This window comes from Geotrypetes seraphini, chromosome 1 (assembly GCF_902459505.1).
Source record: "Geotrypetes seraphini chromosome 1, aGeoSer1.1, whole genome shotgun sequence".
NCBI classification, from domain to species: Eukaryota; Metazoa; Chordata; class Amphibia; order Gymnophiona; family Dermophiidae; genus Geotrypetes; species Geotrypetes seraphini.
In genome coordinates, this window is record NC_047084.1 from 432,507,621 (window position 1) to 432,531,920 (window position 24,300).

Sequence of the window (24,300 nt, forward strand, 5' to 3'; positions counted from 1 at the left end):
TATAGCAGAATTAGAAATGGTACACAGAAGGGCTGCAAAAATGATAAAAGGGCTGGAACGACTTCCTTATGAGGAGAGGCTAAAGCAACTAGGGCTCTTCAGCTTGGAGAAGAGATGGATCAGGGGTGATATGATAGAAGTCTACAAAATAATGAGTGGAGTAGAGAGGGTAGATGTGAGTCACTTGTTCACTCTTTCCAAAAATACTGTTGCGGAGAATATGGTGAAATCATTTAGCTTAGCAGGGTTTTAAAAAGGTTTGGATCATTTCCTAAAAGAGAAATCCATAGGCCATTATTGAGATGGCTTGGGGAAAATGCACTGCTTATTCCTAGGATAAGCAGCATAGAATCTGTTTTGCTACTTGGGATCTAGCTAGGTTCATGGGACCTGGATTAGCTACTGTTGGAAATGGGATACTGGGCTTGATGGGCCTTCGGTCTGCCCAAGTATGGCAATTTTTATGTTCTTAAGAAGAGTTGTTTGTTAAATCATACACAATTTTAAACAAGTGATGAGGATTGTTATTTAAAATTTTCTTACTCACCTGAGTGGAACCAACTATTTCTCTTTTTGTCACTTACTGTGATTGATTTAAAATCAAGAATTTTGTCAGCTTTTACAGACTATACCATCGGCCATGGACTTGACTGAAGGAGACAATCAGCTCCCTAGCTCAATAAGCTGGCCTGTGTTGTGAGTACAAACCAACCCTGAATTGTCAGAGGATGGCTGCACTGAAGATTTGAAGAATAGTAGCAGAGATAATGGAGTATTAAGTGCTTGGCCAGGGCCACAAGGAGCTGTAGTGGGAATTGTTCACAGCCCACTGAACTAACCATAAGGATACTCCACTCATTTCAAACAGCTTAAAAGTTTTGACAATTAATGAGCCTTCTCAGCTCTTAGTTCACCAGAAAGCTGAATATGATCATGGACCTTGACAATGATGACCTTGAGACATGACAGCATTGTCCCATTCTCAATGGTAGTTGATATATTCAAGGAAATTTAAACAGAACCTAAATGCCTATTCTTACTAATACAACCTGGGTGGAAATTTATCTGACAAAATCCAGTAAATCCCACTTCTTCACTAATTCATGAAAGTGGCAAAAAGCTGCCTCTTCAATAATTTACCTAAAAGAGGAAATACAGAAATAAGACAATAGCTAGTATATTCTTAACTATCCAAGGCTGCCCTTTTCAGTCCTTCCAAAGTTCATGATATAAAGGGAAGTGAAGTTGTCCAAAAACTCAAGAAACTCAAAACTAAAAAGTAAAAAATAACAAATTATTACTTATAATGAGTGGGGTTGCCATTACATATAATTGGAAAAATTGGAATAGATTAAATTATAATTTTTGGTGGAACTCCTTATGTCATATTTATAAAATGGAGAGACATTGCAATACAACAGGGTTGTTTCAGGAAATTTCAAGATATTTGGGAGCCATTAACAAAGTATTGTAATGATTAGAAAAATCTTGTTTCCTTTGAATTTACAAGTTCAATTATGGGGTGGGAGGGAGGGTATTTTTATTGTTACATGTTGTATAAGTATTGATTATATGATAGATAAGGGTGGGGAGGGGGGAGATAAGAGAATATTATATGTATCGTTGTTGATTATTAAGTGATATATTTATGGTTATTTGTATGGATATGTTATCACACTTATTATAAGTTTAAAAATGAGTAAAGATTTAAAAAAAAACTAAAAAACTAAAAAGTAAAATAATGAGTAAATTTTACTCCAACGTATCCAAACAGGTGAGAAAACCAGTCCCACAAAATAACTCTTAGCCTAAACCCAATACAGAAGTAACCCCCTTTTGCAAAGGGATATCACATAAGAAGAGAGTTGATTGGGTTGGATAATAACATATTTATAAGGGTATTTCACAAATAACAGTGCATCTACCTGCAAAATCCTAGGCCTTAACATTTAAAAAACTGCATTTGCCTTTTTGACTCGCCCTGCCAACATCTGGAAAGATATAAATTTAAAGCTAAAAGCTCCCTCCTTTTTATAATCTGAACAATAAAGGTAATATCCAATCTCTGTCCAGATTCAAGATTAAAAACAAAACCATAAATTGCTAAGGAAACTTCTCCCCTTCTGGAACTTACCAGGTTATTTGACAAAATCCTAGAAGTATTCTACGCACCAGATGTTCTCGTTGATGACAGTATATAAAATACTCTAAACATAGGAGGCTGAGATTCAATAGGAATTTTCAATATATGTCAAATTTTTTTAAAATAACTACAGAGGGGCAGTTTGATCTGCTTTAGCAAAATTAGCTAGACTTAGATTCTTCCACCTAATTGAGTCTTCCAAACTCTCCATTTTGAAAAATAGTATTATCTTTTACCAACATAACCACATTAGTTCTAATGCCAATCACCTTCTCATCCACTGTCAAAAACCTAATATCCCAGTTCAAGATTTTCTAGTCATAATCATCCACTATCTTTCAAGACATAAAATTGTTGAGATAATGAGACAACATAGTAAATGACAAATGAAGAACTGCTTAGGCCAGGGGTAGGCAATTCTGGTCCTCGAGAGCCACAGGCAGGAACTTTGATACTTTCAAATAAAGTCCATTTAGGAACATCGTCACTCCACAGAGTTTTTTTGGGTTTTCTTAGCAATGGAGATACAGCACTCAATATTGGCCAGACCTGAATAATTTCCAGGTACTGCTGACAACCTGTATTTTCAGTGTCGAGGCATTGAATATCTGGATCTAATTTAGCCAACAGTAGTCAGTGTTTAAAGAAACGCTGACCACTGCTAGCTGAACATTTGACTCAAAAACTGTTTAAAAGTATAATGCAATAAAGAATAAAAATCTAAGTTGTATATTAATAATCAATTCAGTCAAATTCATTAACTGATTACTACTACCAATTGCCCAATAGATTTTTAACAGATCAAAAAATTGACAGCAGCAATCTCAGGAAAAAAAAAATGTAAAATTATAATCAGTACCCAACCACATTCCTGCTATACAGTATATAAATAAGTGGGGAAAGTATGCAGAGCATGGCTTATGGAATTCTTTCCAGTCCCTTTGCATGCATCTTGCCGGCCGGAGAGACCGAGGACGCCAGGCATGGGAGAGCACTCCACCCAAGCTCCTCGCTCCAACCACAGAGCCAGTTAAAAGGCTCAGTGGGAAATCTACTACTGTTTCTTCATTTTCACCACCATCTTGCTGACCGGAGCGACTGAGGACTACAGGCGTGGAAGAGCACTCCGCCCCGACCGCAGAGCCAGTGTAAAAGGCTCAGCGGGAAAACCACAGCTACCTCCACTCATACTGGCTACCAATTCAAGCAAGAATACAATTAAAGTTCTACTGTCTTCTATTTAAAACCATGAACGGCAACAGCCCACTATACCTAAACAACCGTCTAATATGAACCACCTCAACCAGACAAAGGAGAACCCACACTCCATTCACATACCTCCCAATCAGAGAAGTCAAATGGAAAAAACTGTACAAAGGCCTCCTGGCCACACAAGCAGCGAGATTAGACCACCAACTCTCTACTTTGTTGGTAACGACCCCAGACTACAGAACATTTAGAAAAGAAATAAAAACCATACTTTTTTTTTTTTTTTAAACCCTGATACCCAACAATCGAAACCAACCTAAAGCCTCTCTACTCTCTAAAACAACCTAACGCCAAAAGAACCACCTAATCTTTAAGAACCAATCTAACTATTCTATAATTCCTCTGGAAATGGCCAGATAGATCCTTTATGTAATCTGCCTTGAGCTGCAAGGTAACGGTAGAATATAAATCACTAATGTAATGTAAAAGTGTGTATGGAGAGGAGCTGGAATGTGTGTACGTGTGTGCAAGTCCATGCTTGCATTTATAGTGTATGTTTGTGATCAGGAGAGGAAATGACAAGGGAATGCAGTTTGAAAGGTGAAATTCATTAATTTCTTGTTACAGTGAATCAGTGTATATGCATACTGCATGCATTGTAACTGCTTCTCCCACAGAAATATACACTGGGACATTTCTCTCCCTCCCACACTCATGCAGAAATTTACTTCTACAGTACAGAAACATCTTCCAGATCACCTTCTCCCTTTCTGGGGCTAGAGATACCTTCCAGTCCTCTGCCCTTACTCTCTTCCTTTTGGCAAGATTGTACCTATGGTCTCTGTTGCTAGTTACAATGAAAAGAGTTAGCAGTCACACATGGGGGAGGGGAGGGGGGTGTTGACTGGAAAATTGCAGAGGTTTTAAATTCCAAAAACTCTGCACACATATTACCATTACCCTTCTACATACTGGCCAGTAATGTAAAATTCTGTGCACTTCTGGAAAAATGAAAAAAATTTTAAACAAATAAAATTATATGCATTTTTACAATAAAACTTTTAAAATTATTTAGTGCTCATATCAGACATCTGTTTTTATCAAAATCAGCTGTATCGTATATTTTTTAATCATCAAAAAATATTTTTATGTATGCCATGATATGAATATCAACTTTGCTCAAACTACCTCGAGAAAAAATACACCGGGGCATCTTTTGAAATTTGAATAGACTGTATGCAAAGATTTATGGGTTTCAAAAGAAAGCAACAAAGAAACATGGCCAATGTTGGAACTTTATTACTTTAGAATTTTAAAGATAAGTGATTTTCAATATATTTTGGACAAAGTTGATATTTTGAGCAAGTTGAATAAAATGGCGTAAATAAAAAGTTTTTATGTATGATTAAAAAGTTATGGTTTGAGGATTAAAAATATGAGCTTATTTTGACAGAACAGATGTTATATGGTCTCTATGATATGAACACTAAACAATTTAAAATGTTTATTTAAAACCTTTTGCATTACCTTCTTTAAAGTTTTCAGGGATTTTGATGTGGTGGCTTTTTTTTTTTTAATGACATTTTTCTTTCCCCACAGGTGACAAATTTATAGTTCCTCTACATCTTTTGGACTTCTGAAAAAAGTCATACAGTTTGGCTATTCAAATCTTGAGTCCTGAGCAAGACATACAAATAAGATACTTCAGTGAAATAGAGGAAACCTCTGTGTTGTAGCCTGGAAGAATACCTTCTTCTGCTGGGGCTCAGTGAAATATGGACCACTTATCTTCTGTTCTAGACTGTGGCCTTTGCCATCCCCTGCTGACTAAACAATATGAGGTTTCCTTTCATTTGCTGCCTGGCTGAGAAACCCCCCAACAGCCTAGGCACAAAACAGCTGACCTCAGCCAGCCTGTACCCAATTCTGAACTTCCCCAGTGCTCCAGAAATATCACTGCATTCTCGTTGCCAGCACAACCTCTCTTTGGCTACAAGGATACTTTTTTTTCCCCCCTACATGTTGATCATTCATCACACCTGAAGATGCAGATGAGACGTGGTGGTGGAAGATATGTTTGAACTCCCTGCCCTCTTATCTGAGGGAAGAATCATATATTGATAAATTTAAAGGGACATTAAAAAGCTTCCTCTACAGAGATGCTTTTACTCCATAATTCAGTTCTCGTTTACAATCTATGAAAGGGCAGCTCCCAACTAACTTTCTTCTACCCCTTTGTGTTATCCTTAACTGTTTTCTGTTTGTCTGTGGGTCTTGTCTGTGTTTTGGTTCTCGTTAATTATTTTAATTTTGATCCCCTCAATTTAATTGTATATCGCCTAGAATGTTAATAGGTGATTAATCTAATTTTTAATAAAACTTTGAAACCTTGAAAAACCTTCTGCTGACACCTCTAATTCAATGTTCACTTCACTGCAGGCATTGTATTCAGTGTTAACAAATACAATGAGGATAACATCAAATACGTATGATCATATAAATTCAAAAAAAGTGTTGTACGATCATGGCCACTGAGAGACCACCTGATTCAAACCCAGCATGCACCCAAAATAAGAGAAAAATGCCTCAGATTGACACAGCAGTGCATACATCCGAAGAATGAGAACTGATGGACAGACTCCAATGCCAAATAATCTGGAATTAGTTCCTCTCTTTGGGGGAGATTTCATAAAATGATAGCTTAGGTGAGAAGTCCAAAGAGATAACTATTTTAAGCTTATTTTATAAAGCCATAAAGGATCTCATAACCGGTCCTAATAATGTGCAAATGCCCATATGAATACATCTGCTCTGATAAAAGTGCAAACATGCATATGTATTTTATACATGTACCTCAAAATATGCATATACAGTACACTGTAACTTCACCTCCATGTTTTCCAGTTACCTTCAGGGATGCCTATAATAGATCACATAAAAGTTGATTTTTCCCCAATTAGTTTCATGGAGTTTCCTTTCAACCTCTCTCTGGATTCCCTTTTTCTCTACTGATAAGGTTCAGGGATGCTACCACTTGCAACACACTCAATTGCATCTCTTTGTTTGGGTACTAAGACAGGTCTGGACAATTTCCTGGAGGAAAAGTCCATAGTTTGTTATTGAGAAAGATATGGGGGAAGCCGATGCTTGTCCTGGATCAGTCGCATGAAATGTTGTTGCGCTTTGGGTTTTGGCCAGATACTAATGACCTGGATTGGCCACCATGAGAACAGGCTACAGTCTGACCCAGTAAGGCTATTCCTGTGATCTATTTGACCTTTCCACTCCCATGAAGGCACAAGTCAGTGTCATGGAATCCATTGTGCCCTAGTTCCAAAAGAGGCATAGAATAGCTGAAGGCAGAGGTCGCTGAAGCAAAAGTATGGTTATTGGTTGTCCTCTAAGGAAGCAATATGAGGAGCAAGTGTAGGGTCTTTCTGTCCTTGAGGAAGCAAAATTAGCCACTTGGATTGTAGGTCCACTTTCTTCCCATCATTGTGGTAGAGCAACAAGAGGCATTGGTCCATTCAATTTCCCACCCCAAGGCAAATCTCACTCTGGCAAATCTTAATTCTGGGTCCTTGGAGGACTACTACTGTTTCCAAGTGTTGACAAGGGTGAGGTGGTTAAGAGATTAAATAGGGATAGCTTCTTCATCTCTATATTTTGTGTGGATGTGTGTATCTTAGCATTAAGAGCAGAGAATGACAAGGGGATAAATCTTTTCCTGTCCCTGCCCCATTCCCGCAAGCTCTGTTCTAATCTACACAAGCTTCAAAACACTTTAAAATCATGTGTTCAAGCTTGTGTGGTTAAGGCAGAGCTTACAGGGATGAGACAGGGAAATTGAGTTCCTGCAGGGACAGGGACAAATTGTTCCCATGTCATTCTCTAATTTAAGAGAGCAAAGCAGAGAGATGGGAGAAGATGCTGAGGACGGAGAGCATCATGAGGGAGGAAGGAAGAACAAGTCAGATAAAGGCAGAAGCAGCAGAGGGTAGATTTTAGAAGAGTAAGGAGAAGGAAGATGCTGATACAGTAGAACAGTGGTTCTTAAACCTGTTCTGGGGGATCCCCAGCCAGTCAGTTTTCAAGATATCTCTAATGAATAAACATGAGTGAGATTTAGATAGTAGGCATACATATTCATTAGAGATATCTTCAAAACCTGACTGGCTGGGGATCCTCTAGGACAGGTTTAAAAACCCCTGCTGTACCAGAGGATTGGGAAGAGGTGAAACAGATTGTAAGAAATTGAGCTACAAAGCAGAGAAATGTTGAAATATTACTAGTCTTATAGCCTGTTACATTAACGGGTGCTAGAATATATGTGTGTGTGTCTGTCTTTATTTCTTTCTCTCTCCTTAACCGCTTTATTTCTTTCTTTTTCCTTGGCTGCCCACCAGCACCTCTTGCTTGCTCCACCTGTCCATTCTCCCTTCCTTTTACCTCCCCTGTGTCCACCATCACTCCTTCACTGCTCTTTATCCAGCAGCAGCCCTTCTCCCTTTGTTTTACCTCCCCCCTGCTAGAATATATGTTTGTCTGTCTTTATTTCTGTCTCCCTCCCTTCCCACTATCTGTCTTTCTCCCTGCCCCCTATGCAGCAGCATTTCTATCCCCCCCCCCCTGCAGCTTTAAAAAGGTCTCACTATATGCTACTATGAGAATTATAGTGCCTCAGCTTTGCTGGAACCTGTGTAGCACTCTCAGTATGAGAGGAATAGGATAAGTGTAGAAGGATGATCAAGTTGCCAGGGTAGCTGGAGCTAAATATAAGGAGAAAAGAAGAATCGAATAATGCAAAAGAAGCTTTGCATTCTCCGCACTTACAAAAAGGCCAATTTGAGGCATTCTCCACACTTGAAAGAGGGAACCAAAGAGTTGCATCCAGGGACCATCTGTGAGGTTGAAAAGTACGCGGCTCAGACCAGGAAGGCCTGCCGCAGCCTGCAGGAGCCTCAAGCTGCTGCGGTCTGCAGGTGCCTCAAGCCGCCATGGCCTCCTCCCGACAGCCGCCGCTCTGCACTGCCTTTTGCCTCAAGCCGCCGTGGCCTCCTCCCGGCAGCCGCCGCTCCGCACTGTCTTTGCACCACCTTTCACCTCAAGCCGTGGCGGCAGCATCTAAAGAAACTTCAGCCGGTAGGGCCGTATTGTGAGGTGGAGAGCAGGGAGGCTTGTCTGGCGCGCATGCGCACTCGTGCCGCCACATCCCAACAGATCTGGGATCACGCGGCATGAGTGCACATGCACGCTTAGCGTTTTATTATTATAGATGGATCCTGTGCTAGAAGTATCACTGAATATCAGCGTGCAAGATTAGCCCTCTAAAATCCTGAAGCAGGATTTAGCAAAATATTGTAACAGCAATGGACCCAATCTCAGCTTTCAATATAAAGGTGAACTCGCAAATAATTTAGGTCAGGGCTGCTCAAGTCTGGTCCTCGAGATCTACTGGCGGGCCAGGTTTTCAGGATATCCACAATGAATATGCATAAGAGAGATTTGCCTGCACTGCCTTCTTGATATGCAAATCTCTCTCATGCATATTCATTGTGGATATCCTGAAAACCTGGCCTGCCAGTAGATCTCAAGGACCGGACTTGAGCAGCCCTGAGTTAGGTTATAGCCACCAAGACATTGCAATTTGATTAATTTGTATTTTGCATTGCATACAGCACTTTTTGTAATTAAAAATTATCATTTTTTAAAAAATGGTGTTGGTGTCTGGGTTCTGTTTGGAATGGTGAAGCTGGGCTCCAAGATCTTTTCCTCTTGGGTTGGCCTTATGTCACCCCTCCCCCCCCCCCTTTTACAAAACACTAGCATTTTTAAAAAATTGCTGATCACAGCAGTAACAACGCTGATGATCATAGATTTCCTATGAGCTTCAGAGCTGTTGCCGGCGCAAACCACTAGCAGTTTTTTTTTTTAAGGGGGGGTATATTATATATGTTTATAAAAGATTGGGCATATGTTAATTTCCTTATGTTCCTTCCTCTCTGTTACATTATTAACTGTGATTGCATATCAGGTAAATATCACTAGTTTTTAAGGCTTCAATGGCCAAGCATTTCATTAGCCTGTAGCTTGAGACACATCTGTCAAGATACAATTTTTTTGCTCTTATAAGGCACAAACCAAAACATGACCATACTAGGCTCATTTGAAGTGACTTTTACCATACTGTGTTTATGTTTTATCCAACTTTTTTTACATACCTGTGTTTTTTTTCCCCTGTTGGCTCCTGCCTCCATTTGTTTGTCATAAGGCACCCCAGCCACTTGAGTTTTCAGATTATCCACAAACCATATGCATAAGATATATCTGAATATCAAGGAACAGTGTATGCAAATCTATTTCATATTGATACTCCAAAAATCTGTCTGTGTAAATGTGACCAAAGATTGTATTGAACAGCACTACCCTAGTATAGGGGGTTCTTGGTCCAGTCAAAGTTTTGAGGGTATGCATGAGACTGCCTGTATTGTATGCAAATCTATCTCATGCCTATTCATTATGCAGATCCTAAAAAGCTAAGAATTCCTGCTCAAGAGCAGCTTTACTCAAGCTATCCCTTGAACATTCACAACATATATACAAAGAGACATGCCTGCAAACTTTGTCCAAGAGAATCACATTTCTTTCCTGGTGAACTTGATAATTTTCTAAAGATACCATCGAAAGTTAGTTCAACCATGGGACAGACAAGTATTCTTGGAACATACAAGGTGATTATTACCAGGCATTAGCATTGATTAGTTAAATCAGCTTTCCTCATCTATATTTACCATCAAACCTTGTGGTATTTTCAAGTCATTGTAAACTATAAAAATGTAGATCAGGGATCTCAAAAGTCCTTCCTTGAGAGCCATAATCCAGTCGGGTGTTCAGGATTTCCCCAAATGAATATGCACTGAAAGCAGTGCATGCACATAGATCTCATGCATATTCATTGGGGAAATCCTGAAAACCCAACTGGATTGCAGCCCTCAAGGAGGGACTTTGCGACCCCTGATGTAGATCTTTACAATCTGAAAATAAAAATATATTAACCTCAAGGAAGCAAGATTATTATGCAGACACCAGAGCAATCACATTCTGCATTGCTGGTGTTAAAGATGTGGAATGCTTTGGTAGGGCAGTTGCGACAATGTAGTGATCGGTTTCAATTCAAGAAACAGCTAAAAACCCAATTGTTTGTCACCGTATTCTTATGACTTAACAGTTCTTTGGAAAAGAAAAGATAGTTCTCCCCTGTTGATTTTAAGACTTTAGTTTATCATAATTATGTTTAACTCATGTGAACCATTTAGTTCTTAAGCGGTATAGAAAATGTTTAAATAAATAAATAAAAAGCACAAGACATTTCTCACACATAAACCCACAAAGGAGTTTATAGGATTAGAACTTGCAAGATTAGCAAAGTCAGAAAGATTCAATGGAGGGCAGAAGAGATTTGTAAACAGATTAAAGAGACAAGCCAGGTTTTGAATCAGTTTTTAGTTACACTTAAGGTTCACACAAATTATTTTTCCCAAAATAAGAAAGGATTTTAAACACACTATACTATACCTTGAACAGAAAATTGCTTTAAATTTAGATCACAGTTTTTAAACTACTGCTGTATAATCCCTCACCATCATGGCTCTATATTTTTATTTTGCATAATTCCAACATAATGGCTTCTAGCTTTAACAGTTTTCAACAAGGAAAACAAATTAAATAAATCAATAAATCAAAAGTGTATCTCAACACAACAGTTCCTTTGCTATTTCCCAAAGGTCATAGGGTTACAGTCTAAGCAAAATGATAGCTTCCTCCTCCCTCCAAACAGAACATTCCCACTATTTTTCTTTTTTACTAAAATTAAACCAAAAGCTAATTGCCCCATTGCCCAGCTAATAAGAAACAATCAAATGAACTATTTCAAAGTATTCAATAAAGCCTACAGCTATTGTAATGACAACTCATCAAACCTAACTATAATTATCCCAATTTGCCAGAATAATTTCAAAGAAAATAGGCTCTTGCTCACTATTATCCTCAGTTACTGAGGATTTTTTTTTTTTTTAAAGGGTATGCAGAAGGACTGGATATTCAAACTATCTGCTCTGTAGCCATTATGAGGATTCTGAAAATCAACCAGGACACAATTTATAACTGCTGTCATGCTGACATTTGTTACATGAACTGCTGTTGATGGACTCTGACATATTATTCACAAAAAGTAGGGAAAGCAGCATCGGCAAAAGCTTTAGAAAAAATAGAAGTTGATGATTGTCCTTGACTGTTTCCCTACTCACCTCTCACAATCAGCTTCAAACTTCATTCTTTCTTTTGAGCTAGTGTCTTAAAATTTGACATAACCAATACAATACTGCCATAGTGGTATATGCCTGTAGCTTAAATTATCGTGATGAGTAGCACAGCATTAGCGTTTCAAAAAAGAAGCCGCTAAAGCCAAGCCATCACACAAAGGCTCTCAAGGCCAACTCGCCAGTATTCTTAAAGAAGGCAGACTAACCCACACCCAATATGGAACATGTCTTTTCAAGACTGAGAACTGCTGTTGAATAGAATGACATTAACTATTTGGCTTAGGGTAGCGGTTTGGACTGAAAACAAAAAAGAAGTACAACAGTAAGAAACACTACAATACAAATGCAGAGTAGACATAATAGAAACAATCCTCCTTAGGCTTTTAACATTAATATACAAAACTGTTAAAGCTTTACAGATTTTACAATCACAGCATATAGATTTTTCCATGGAAATCAAATGTACATATTTTACAGAAAATACATACAAGTATAAACAACCCAATACAGTAAGTTACAATATAGCATAATTGTTCACTTTCATTTTTAATACAACAGGTATTTAATACAAAGAATCATCTTCTTCCTTTGGTGTCTTCTTTGACCTTCCAAATCATTAATTCCATACAAGCTCTTGCATCTTCAACACAGTTATGACCACCAACTAAACAGAACAAAAAGAATTAGAAAAGTATTTTTAAAACACATCTAGGTCAAAACACAACTTCAGAGACTTATTTACCAAGTGCCATTTTTGCTCCCAAATTTCACCAAGAGTAGCTGCATTAAAATGCTCTAAGTGTGAGCACTTAGTATGTGTTTATGACAGCTTGGATATTTTATTCTGTGAAGAGGTTAAAAAAGGTAGGAATTGGTATTACTCCTGTTATTTGATTATGGGGAATGAACTGTGGAATGAGGGAATTGTGACCATCTGAATTATTGAGTTTTTGGTGAGGCTACTAGGTTAGGGTATTTATTTGGCTAGACATGGGTAAAAAAAGGTGAGGGGAGCAAAGGTAAGGGGCAAATATATGCAGGCAGATAGTAAAAGGAAGGAAGCATTATTGGCAAATCTGATCTCGGAGCCAGGTACTGCGGGCAGTGCTTAGCCAATTCTGCTGAAGTTTGTAAAGGTCAGGGTAATAATGCTCAGTTCCAAGGAAAGAAATTTTTAAAAGCTTGGCAGCTGGATCGTGATAGTAAACAGACAATTATAGTATGAAGTAGAAGCAGCAACAAGAGTGTACATGTGAAGGGCTAGAAAATGAGGTATATTACGTATAATTGGAAAAATTAGAGTAGATTAAATTATAATTTCTGGTGGAATTCCATATGTCATGTTTATAAAATGGAAAGATTTATTGCAATACAGCGCGGTTTTTTTCAGGATGTGTGGGAGCCATTTACAAAGTATTATACCGATTAGATGACATTTTATTTTTTTTTCCCTTAAATTTACAAGTTTGATTGTGAGGGGGAGAGGGGAGGGTAAATTTATTGTTACATATTGTATAAGGTATTGATTATATGATAAGAAAGGGTGGGAAGGGTGGGAGATAAGAGCATATTATTTGTACATTGATGATTATTAAGTGTTATATTTATTGTCAATTTGTTTGGTTATATTGTTACACTTATTGTAAATTTGAAAATGAATAAAGAATTTTAAAAAAGAAAAAAAAAAGAAAATGAGGTATATCTTATAACTGAATGCAGCACATAGTCCATAGAGCAGGGGGACCCACACTCTCTTCCTATTTGACCTTATTGTCAACTTCCAACTAGTCTCCTAGTACTTCTTGTTGAGTGGTCTAATTTGCGGCTAGATGGCAATTACTAGGCTATAACTGTTCAAAATTGGTACAATTAACTTGTTACAAGCAGAGGAGGGGGTACAGATTAGACCTATTAGCCCCAGGACCCGAGGCAACATGGATTTAGCAGAGGCAGGTCTTGTTAGACAAATCTGATTAATTTCTTTGACAGGGTGACCAGAGAATTGGATAGAGGGAGTGTGCTAGATGTGATGTATTTAGATTTTAGCAAAGCCTTTGATAATGTTCCACACAGGCAGCTAATAAAAAAAACTGAGTGCGCTTACTATGGGCCCCAAGTGACGGACTAGGTTAGGAACTGGGTGAGTGGAAGTCAACAGAGGGTACTGGTCAATGGAGATCTCTCTGAGGAAAGGGATGTTACCAGTGGTGTGCCTCAAGGTTTGCTACTTTTTAACATTTTTGTAAGCGATATTACTGAAGGGCTCTCAGGTAAGAGTTGTCTGCAGATGAACCAAATCAAATCAACCCAAGGTCGAACAGGCCCATACTTTTTCAAAGAAATCCATACTATGAGTACAGATAGCACTCATGAGGTATATTAACTTCTATGCAATAGTGATGATAATATCACTAATAAAGATTTATTTGTAAGGGATATCCTAGTGTGACGGTATAGCTGAAAAGAGCAGTGCTCCACATGATATTATCATCACTATTGCATAGCACTAGTTTGTGTCTCTGTAGAAACTGCACAGTAGGGTTCTCCACCCTTAGCTTCCCTTACATAGAGTATTAACTCTCCAATTTTATTACCCCCCCCCCCACACACACACACATTTGTATTATTATGTACTTCTAAGAGCTTTTTGTATTACTATTTTTTTCTTTAAATTGTAACAATTTAAATAGCATTGGAAGTCAGTTTGAACCTAGTTAGGTATAGAGCAACTCGGAAATCTCAGATTAGATAAGAAGTTAATATACATTCCGAGTGATATCTGTACTCATAGTGTGGATTCCTTTGCAGATGAAACCAAAATCTGCAACAGACACATCTGATGGTGTGAATAATATGAGGAAGGACCTAGCGAAACTTGGTCTGAAAATTGGCAGCTAAGATTTAAAACTAAGAAATTGAAGGTCATGCATTTTTTTCCTGGAAATGTCCAGTTATCTTCTTTTGTAATCCGCCTAGAACTGCAAGGTACTGGCGGAATAGAAGTCACTAATGTAATGTAATTTGGACTGCAAAACCCTGAGGGCACGGTACAGTTTAGGGCAGTGGTCTCAAACTTTTTGCAGGGCCACATTTTGGATTTCTAGGTACTTGGAAGGCCTCAGAAAAAATAGTTAATATCTTATTACAGAAATGACAATTTTGCATGAGATAAAACTCTTTATAGTTTTATAAATCTTTCCTTTTGGCTAAGTCTTAATAATAATATTGTAATTTATAGCTAAAGAGACATATGATCAAGAAACTATTTTCTTTTACTTTTGTGATTATAATAAACATACCAAGGGCCTCAAAATAGTACCTGGCGGTCCACGAGTTTGAGACCACTGGTTTAGGGGGTGAAGAACTTTTATGTACAAAAGAGGAGCGGAACATGGGTCTGATAGTATGTGATGATCTTAAGGTGGCCAAACAGCTTGAAAAAGCTATATGCATGAGGCAGATTTGCATAAAATAGCTGCAAATTTGCCTCATATATATATATTAGGGATTTCTTGAAAACCCAACAGACTGGGGGGGGTTCCCTATGACAGGTTTAAGAACCACTGATCTAAGGAAATACTTTTTTTTCTTTTTTTACAGAAAAGGTGGTATATGCGTGTTATAGTTTGCCAGCAGAGGCAGTGGAGATAAAGACTGTGCCTGAATTCAAGAAAGCGTGGGACAACCACTTGGGATCTCTTAGGGGATGAGCAGACTGGATGGACCATTTAGCCTTTATCTGCCATCAAGTTTCTGTTTCTAAGTTTATCAGTAGATAATTTTTCTCTCAATACATAATGGTGAATAAAGAGAGGCAGTAGGCTATAAGGGGTTTATAGATACTTCTAATGTTATAAAAGCCTTAGGATCAACTGAAAAAGGAATCAAGGCTAAGTTATTAGAAACTAAAGGGGTAAGCTGGAACGAGATAGAAGGGTTGCTGATGCTATTGCTCCTGCCAAGGCTAGAAGTGGTACAAAAAAAAAACCCCAACCAAACCCAGAAATATTGGTCAAAGATTTTCTCCCATGGTACTGGATTTGAAATACTAGTTTTATTTGTAAATGTAATGTGGCACAAAGATTTGTACTGGTAAGTTTAGTGAACATTGGGCTTTGGCATAATTCTATTTCACCGGTTTTCTAGACCAGTGTTCTTCAACCTTTTTACACCCGTGGACCGGCAGAAAAAAAAGAATTATTTTGTGGACCGGCAAACTACTAGGACTAAAATTTAAAAACCCCGTTTCCGCCCCATCTCCGCGAGCTCGGTCCCCACAAATCATCTGATCCCATCCACACAAGCCTCAGTTATGATTTTATATTGAATGTATTTTATTAAAGTATAAAAAGAAACAATATTCTGTAGAATTGTCATTTTATAAATATAAATAATTCAGAGCAAGGATCAACAAAACCCCTGTCTCCCCTCCCCTTAACATATATCCCCTCTACTATCAAGAAAACTGAACAAGCCAAATTATTACAGAATGCTACACAGAAATATCATGCTAACAGAATACTGAAGTAACACATGACAGGAATAGTTTTAGGGGAGTGCAACTAGGGCAACTGCCCCCTGGTCAGAGAGCGCCCTAAGCCAGCTGGAAGCTAAAGAAGCACTGCCTGGGTTTTGCAGTCCCCAGTTATGTCTAACACCAGCTCTAGCAGGATATATATTTCAAATCTGATATATTCTAATCACAAAATAGAAATAAAATTATTTTTTTCTACCTTTTGTCATCTCTGGTTTCTGCTTTCAATCTTTTTTTCACTCTCTTCCTTCCAGCGTATGCTCTCTCTGTCTCTTCAATCCAGCATCTGCCCCTTCCATATGGTATGTCTTCTTTCTATGTCCCTCTCCCCTTTCCATCCAGCTTGTGCCCCTCTCTCCTTTTTACATGATTCATTCCATCTTCACTGCTCTCTTCATTTTTATCATCGTTGTCCCTCTGCTTATTTTTCTGCTGACCCCTTCCTATCATCAATCTCTCTACTTTCTCATGCCTGTGTTTCCCCTTCCCCTCCTCTAATCTCTCTGCCAGCTGTTTCCTTCCTTTTTTCATTCTCCCTTCCCTCCTCCTCCTGTCCAGCAGTAACTCTCTTCCCTTCCTCCCCTCCCAGCAGCATCTCTCCGTCTCCCTCTCCAGTAGCAGCTGTCCCTTTTTTTCCTTGCCCAGCAGCTTCCCAGATTCCTTTCCCTCCTCCCCTCCCAGAAGCATCTCTCCTTCTCCCTCTCCAGTAGCAGCTGTCCTTTTTTTCCTGGCCCAGCAGCTTCCCAGATTCCTTTCCCTCCTCCCCTCCCAGATGCATCTCTCCTTCTCCAGTAGCAGCTGTCCCTTTTTTTTCCTGGCCCAGCAGCTTCCCAGATTCCTTTCCCTCCTCCCCTCCCAGAAGCATCTCTCCTTCTCCCTCTCCAGTAGCAGCTGTCCTTTTTTTCCTGGCCCAGCAGCTTCCCAGATTCCTTTCCCTCCTCCCCTCCCAGATGCATCTCTCCTTCTCCAGTAGCAGCTGTCCCTTTTTTTTCCTGGCCCAGCAGCTTCCCAGATTCCTTTCCCTCCTCCCCTCCCAGAAGCATCTCTCCTTCTCCCTTTCCAGTAGCAGCTGTCCCTTTTTCCCCTGCCCAGCAGCTTCCCAGACTCTGATAGTGGTTTTCTCCCCTCCCAGCAGCTCTTCTTACTTCCCAGCGCAGCGATTCACGAAGGCAGCCTCGGGTCCTTTGTTGGGTCGCGCCGCCTCTGAGGAAAGAGGAAGTTGCATCATCAGAGGCAGCCGCGACTCAGCAAAAGCCCCGAGGCTGCCTTCGTGAATCGCTGCGCTGGGAGGTAAAGGAGAGCTGAAGAGAGGGGAGAAAGCCACTGTCGGAGGCTCCCCAAGATCTCTCCGGCCCAGCGCACGCTTCCGATGCTGATCTTGCCGGTCCTGCGCGGACCGGCAGGAAGTTGAAATGAGTCAATCTTGCCGGTCCTGTGCGGACCGGCAAAAATTTCCTGCGGACCGGCACCGGTCCGTGGACCGGCGGTTGAAGAACTGTGTTCTAGACAGCCATATTACAGCAGTGATTCTCATCTCAGCCCTCAAATCCTTAAGCAATCAGGTTTTCAGGATACACACAATGATATATATAAAGCCAGATTTGCATAGTTAAAGCTCTGGAACACATTGCCAGAGAATGTGGTAAGAGTGCATAGTGTAGCTGGTTTTAAGAAAGGTTTGGACAAGTTCCTGGAGGAAAAGTCCATAGTCTGTTATTGAGAAAGACATGGGGGAAGCCACTGCTTGCCCTGTATCGGTAGCATGGAATATTGCTACTCCTTGGGTTTTGGCCAGGTACTAGTCACCTGGCTTGGCCAGCGTGAGAACGGGTTACTGGGCTTGATGGACCATTGATCTGACCCAGTAAGGCTATTCTTATATTCTTAGTACATATAAATATCTCATGCATATTCATTATGGGAATTCTGAAAACCTGACTGAATGGGTAGGGGCCTGAGGACCAGGTTAAGAACATGGGGTGAAAGATCCAAAGACCAAGCTCTCAGAAACTTGCACAATTTATTCAAAAGGTCCTTTCCTTCTGTGGCAATTAAAATTAAGGAAGAAGGGAAGAGGACATCAGAATGGTCAAAGTAACAGGAGGGAGAGAAGAAAATTCTGTATTACTCGCATAATCCAGCTTCAATCTTGAGACATTCAATACTCAGTCATTCTGGTCTTTATAAATGGTTAGAAAGGTTACCTAGGGGTAGTTGTAATCTGGATGGTTACTCATACTAGTTATTACATCTGCCAGAAGAGCTGAAAGCTCTTTTTTTTTCAGTTAGAGGTAGTAGAGCAGTCTCTAACAGCAGCAATATTCCTAACGTATCCAAATCAAACCAGTACTTAAAAGTACTAGAGGGTTAGATTATAATCAGTTAATTATCTCCCAATTTCTTACATCTCTGTTTTGGTACATGTTAGAAATTGGTATCCCATAACTAGAGGAAAAACCCCAGATATTTCAGTCAAACTTTCATTCACAATACAGTAGAAGACACTACTGTTTAATTTAGCATGCAATTATAATGAAATGTTCACCTCTTACTAAGGTGGATTACAAACCTAAAATGAAGTAGTATTTCAAATCCAAGCAACAAACTAATTGAGAAAATGTTACACAAAACTACACTTCATTATTTTAAAACAACCATCATATCTATTCAACCTGAGGAAACAATTATATAGTAGTACCTTGCTATAAGTAGGTTTTTTAAGTTCAGAAAGGATTTTATTGAGTTTTTCCAAGAAAACATATGGCTTAATCCATATGCTCAATGTACATCTCAAAAGCAGCGCCACAATACAATCAGTACAATAAAGAAATAAATAAAATAAAATAGACAGAAACACAGTAACTTGTAGACAATAAACAGCAATACCTGGATGTCAACCAGAAAAGGACTCAGTGAGAGATTAGCAAAGTAGCACAATATGATGTTAGCAGTAAATAAGAATTCCAATCAACCCATTTTTGTAGCAAGAGGAGTCAACCTGAAGACTGGTAAAGACAAATGGTGAAATCCAGAGGAAGGGCCCAGAGCCTTTCAAATTTTTGCAAGGAACGTAACTGCTCAGAAGCAATGCGCTCGTATTTAGCCACCAGACATACCGAGCTCCACCAGGCATCGTATTCAGCAATGGTTAAATTCTTCAAAATTAGAGAGAATGATTTCAATTGCAATGAGGATTAGTATGTGTAGTAAGTTATTATTATCCTCTGAAAGGTAGGTTAATGGGACAGTAGTTGATCTTAAACACAGAAAATATACTTGTAGGTTTCATATTCTGTGGGTTTTTCTTAGTAAAATGTAAATCCTACATCTGCTGTCATATGTCAAACCCCTAATTGTCAAGCATCTACATCTTGAACTTGATCCTGATGTGCCTTTTTTTGAAGAATTGTTGTGGATGAAATCAGCTAGTGATAAATGTGCACCTGCATCTAGTTTCATACTTAAACTATCCTTTACCCTTGTTATGCTGTTAAATAGCAAGTTTCCAGCTAAAAGTGTAATAAAAGCAATATAAGGAAAACAAACTATAGAGTATGTCATCACCTAGTTTATTGGCCTTTGAGAACATAGGAAATTAGCTATAGAAGGTAATTGGTGGTCACCAGAAAAAAAAAATTATAACCGATACGATAATTAGGCATAATAATAAACTTTATTCTTGTATACCGCCCTGCCATAAGTTCTGAGCGGTTCACATAAAGAAAGAGGACTGTACATAAGAATTGCTGCTGCTGGATCAGACCAGTGGTCCATTGTGCCTAGCAGTCCGCTCCCACAGCGGCCCTTAGGTCAAAGACCAGTGCCCTGAGACTAGTCTTACCTGCGTATGTTCTGGCTCAGCAGGAACTTGTCTAACTTTGTCTTGAATCCCTGGAGGGTGTTTTCCCCTATAACAGCCTCCGGAAGAGCGTTCCAGTTTTCTGGGTGAAGAAGAACTTCCTTACATTTGTACGGAATCTATCCCCTTTTAACTTTAGAGAGTGCCCTCTTGTTCTCTCTACCTTGGAGAGAGTGAACAACCTGTCTTTATCTACTAAGTCTATTCCCTTCATTATCTCGAATGTTTCGATCATGCCCCCCCAGTCTCCTCTTTTCAAGGGAGAAGAGGCCCAGTTTCTCTAATCTCTCACTGTATGGTAACTTCTCCAGCCCCTTAACCATTTTAGTTGCTCTTCTTTGGACCCTTTCGAGTAGTACTGTGACCTTCTTCATGTACGGCAACGCAGTATTCCAGGTGGGGGCATACCATGGCCCGGTTCAGCGGCATGATAACCTTCACCGATCTGTTTGTTATCCCCTTCTTAATCATTCCTAGCATTCTGTTCACCCTTTTCGCTGCTGCGGACAGCTTCATTGACTTCTCGACCAGTACTCTCTCCAAGTACTGCACCGGACATCCTGAGGCAGAAGGGGGAAGAAAGGAAGAGAGAAATGTTACAGTGGGGGGAAGAGAGATGACTAAAAGAAGGGAGAGATACCAGATCAGGGAATAGAAGGGAAATAGTAGTAGTAGTAGAAGAGAGATGCCAGATTATGGGAAGGAGAGGAGAGAGATGCCAGACTGGGAAAGACAAAAGGAAGGAGAGAGATGTTGGATTACTGGGCGGGAAGGAGTGAAGAAGAGAGATGTCTGACCATGGAAACGCGGAGGGAAGGAGAGAGATAGGAAGGGAAGGTAAGACATGGAAAAGTAGATTTTGAGAAGAAAGCAAAAAAATTGAATGTTAAGTTAATGCCAAAGATGGATGCAACCCCACACAAATAAAACTGGTTCCAAAATATATGTTTCTAATCTTCTTTCAACCTGCACCATTCAAAATGTTCTTGTTTCATCTAGTTAGCATTGCTTATGCCACAGACATCAGAAACACCCCTCCTCCGTCCCATATAGGTTATGTTCTTTTAAACGGGGAGAAACAAGTGTGAACTCCTCACTGGTCAGGGCTCAATTTTCTGTTGATTTGCTCATTTCATTCATGTGTGTTATAAATCTCTTAAAAATTAATGAAAAATAGTACTTATCTTCATAAGTGCTTAAATGCTTAAGTGGGTAGACCTGACATGTTTCGCTGCCACTTCGTCAGGGATCCACTCATGCCGCTAAACATCTTTCATTAGTTTTTTAAAGAGATTTATAACACATATGAATGAAATGAGCAAATCAACAGAAAATTGAGCCCTGACCAGTGAGGAGTTCACACTTGTTTCTCCCCGTTTAAAAGAACATAGCCTATATGGGACGGAGGAGGGGTGTTTCTGAGGTCTGTGGCATGAGCAATGCTAACTAGATTAAACAAGAACATTTTGAATGGTGCAGGTTGAAAGAAGATTAGAAACGTATATTTTGGAACCAGTTTTATTTGTGTGAGTTTGATCATAGTTCCAAGAAAAAAAGTAGTGCCTTCATTGATTGTTTTGCACAAAAGATGGATGCAAGGCAGAAAGTGAAGAAGGAGATAAAAACAGTCAATGGATAAGGTGGCATTGGAAACATAGTTAAAAGCACAGAAAAATAAAGTCACCAGACCACAAAGGTAGGGAAAATGATTTTATTTTCAATATAGTGATTGAAATGTGTCAGTTTTGAGAATTTATATCTGAAGTGTATATTGTGCGTATATGAAAAATGAATGGAAAAAATTGTAGATCTTGGGTAGGCCTAGGGTGGTCTGTGGTTGGGGTACTCAGTTGATATTTGTTAGACTTAGGGGGTACATAGCTTGAAGTAGTTGAGAAACACTGCTGTAGGCAATCAGCCGGCACCAGTACTTCTCCTTCTCTCTGGTCCCCCCTATAGGCATCTCAGGGCTTGTCTTGAGGGCCTCTGCGCATGCGCAGATGTCGACGTGATGATGTCACACATGCGCATGCTATCATCATGGTGACGTCTGCACACTTCTGAGTGCCTCGAGCCATGGCCACTACCTTTAATGTGCCCCGGTTCAAGAAAGTTTGAGACACTGGATTACATAAAGCTCCATTTTTCTTAAAATTTGCTATTATTTTTGCTTAATGGAGCAAATTTCTTGGTTTTATAGCTATAACTTATGTTTTCACACTCAGCAATGATACATTGATAAAAAGACATTTTAATTCATCTCTTTTATTGAAAAAGAACAATAAATCAGGTCAGAAATAATGCTAGAGTCTCCAAAAACATTCTCCTGCCATCAAATAATGATAAAAAGACACTTTATGCAAAAGATCTAGCAGTATTTTATTAAATGAACCTTCAGTATCTGCACTTTATTGTGGAAAGTAACAGAAATTTAACTTACCTTGCTAATAGCTAAACATATACACTTTGGTATAATCATCTACCAATGGTGTTCCAAACACTCAAGCATTCTTCTTCCTGAGAGTCAGGATAAAGGATGCTATTCAACTCCTTGCAACAAGGCCACCAGCTGCACCATCACCTCACAGACCAACAATTAACACGTCGACCGCCATAATGTTAAAAAGTTTTGTAATCCCCAGGCCAACTTCTTTTTATTTTGCAATTTACTGAAAGTAACATAAAATAATCATATTGTATGATTTTTTTAATCTATTTCATGCAGCTAAATAGATTTGTTAAGTGCGAATCGCGTTTGCACTGCATGGCCTGAGAAGAATTTTTTTACTGACTGGGCTGAGCGGTGCACACGTGATTCGCACTTCACACAAGTTCAAACTTGCATATCTATGACACATATGAACAGTTATATGCGTTCAATGTTTTGTCCGGTGGAATAAGTTTGTGATAGTGATAAATATTGTTATTAATTGCCCTAATATGAGAGACTATTTGCTTTCATAGCTGCCGCCACACACTGAGCTGAAGGTTTCAACATATTCTCAAGCCTAGATCTTTTTCCTGGGCAGTGATTCCTAACATAGAACAAGTATCACATAGCTATAGTTCGGGTTCCTCTTTCCCACATGCATCACTTTGCATTCTCACATTAAACGCCATCTGCCATTTTGATGCCCAGTCTCCCAAGGTCCTCTTGCAATTGTTCACAATCCTGTTGAATTTAACAACTTTGAACAACTTTGTGTCATCAGCACATTTAATTCTCACTAGTTATTCCCGTCTCTAGATCATTGATAAATATGTTAAAAAGCAGAGGTTCCAGCACAAACCCCTGGGAAACCCTATTTACCCTTCTCCATTGAGAATATTGACAATTAAAACCCACTCTCTGCTTTCTGTCTTTCAACCAGTTCTTAATCCATAATAGGATATTACCTCCTAGCTTATAACTTTCTAATTTTCTCAGAAGTCTTTCATGTACATGTTGAAGACGTATGTTCTTCACAAACCCCTGGGGAACCCCACTATTTACCTTTCTCCATTGAGAATCTTGACCATTTTTCTGACTTTCAACCAGTTCTTAATTCATAATAGGACATTACCTCCTATTCCATGATTTTCTAATTTCCTCAGGAGTCTTATGAGGTACTTTATCAAATGATTTTTGAAAATCCAAATAAACAATGTCAACGGCTCATCTTTATTCACATGTTCATTCACCCCTTCAAAGAAATGTAATACTTTGGTCTTGTATTGATTTTGCTGGGGCCACCGTGAAGAACGAACTTGTGTGGCTCACTTTGGTCTGTGTTTCTGGATGTATTAGTTTTTAAAATTTAATAAAAATTTATCAAAATAAATGGAAGCTTCCTGTACCTTTATTAGCTGTGCTTTATACTGATACTATAGCAATTTTAAAATAGCATCTTGAAATGCTAGCCTATATATATTAAAAATCACTTCCTATGCTAAGAAAAAACAAACTATCCCTAAAACTTCCTTGCTAAGTGAGCAAGGTAAAATTATGTTCTTACCTGTTAATTTTCTTTCCTTTAGAAGCAGCAGATGAATCCAGAGACAAGTGGGATAGCTCACATCAACCAGCAGGTGGAGATAGAGAAACTGATTAACAGTTGGTCTTATAGACTAGTATTCCTCTTGTCCATTCAGTTATGCTCCTTGCCCAAGCATCCAGAGACAGGAGAATGAGCATCCAAAAAACTTCTTTCCAGTAGCGAATGTTCAAACCATAAATTCAAGAATACAACTACCA

At 39.1% G+C, this 24,300-nt stretch overlaps 1 protein-coding gene across 3 annotated transcripts in view; it reads right to left on the reverse strand.

The window, feature by feature from the left end:
* Nucleotides 1-10,293: 10,293 nt before the first annotated feature.
* Nucleotides 10,294-24,300, reverse strand: part of LOC117347916 (RNA exonuclease 1 homolog) — a 189,737-nt gene continuing 175,730 nt past the window's right edge. The window contains exon 15 of one of the 3 annotated variants that reach the window (XM_033919439.1): nucleotides 10,294-12,337. In XM_033919439.1, coding sequence (XP_033775330.1) covers nucleotides 12,249-12,337 — 89 coding nt within the window. In that variant the 3' untranslated portion in view covers nucleotides 10,294-12,248. The remainder of the gene's footprint in view (nucleotides 12,338-24,300) is intronic. The other 2 variants (XM_033919436.1, XM_033919437.1) reach the window with 2 other exon arrangements.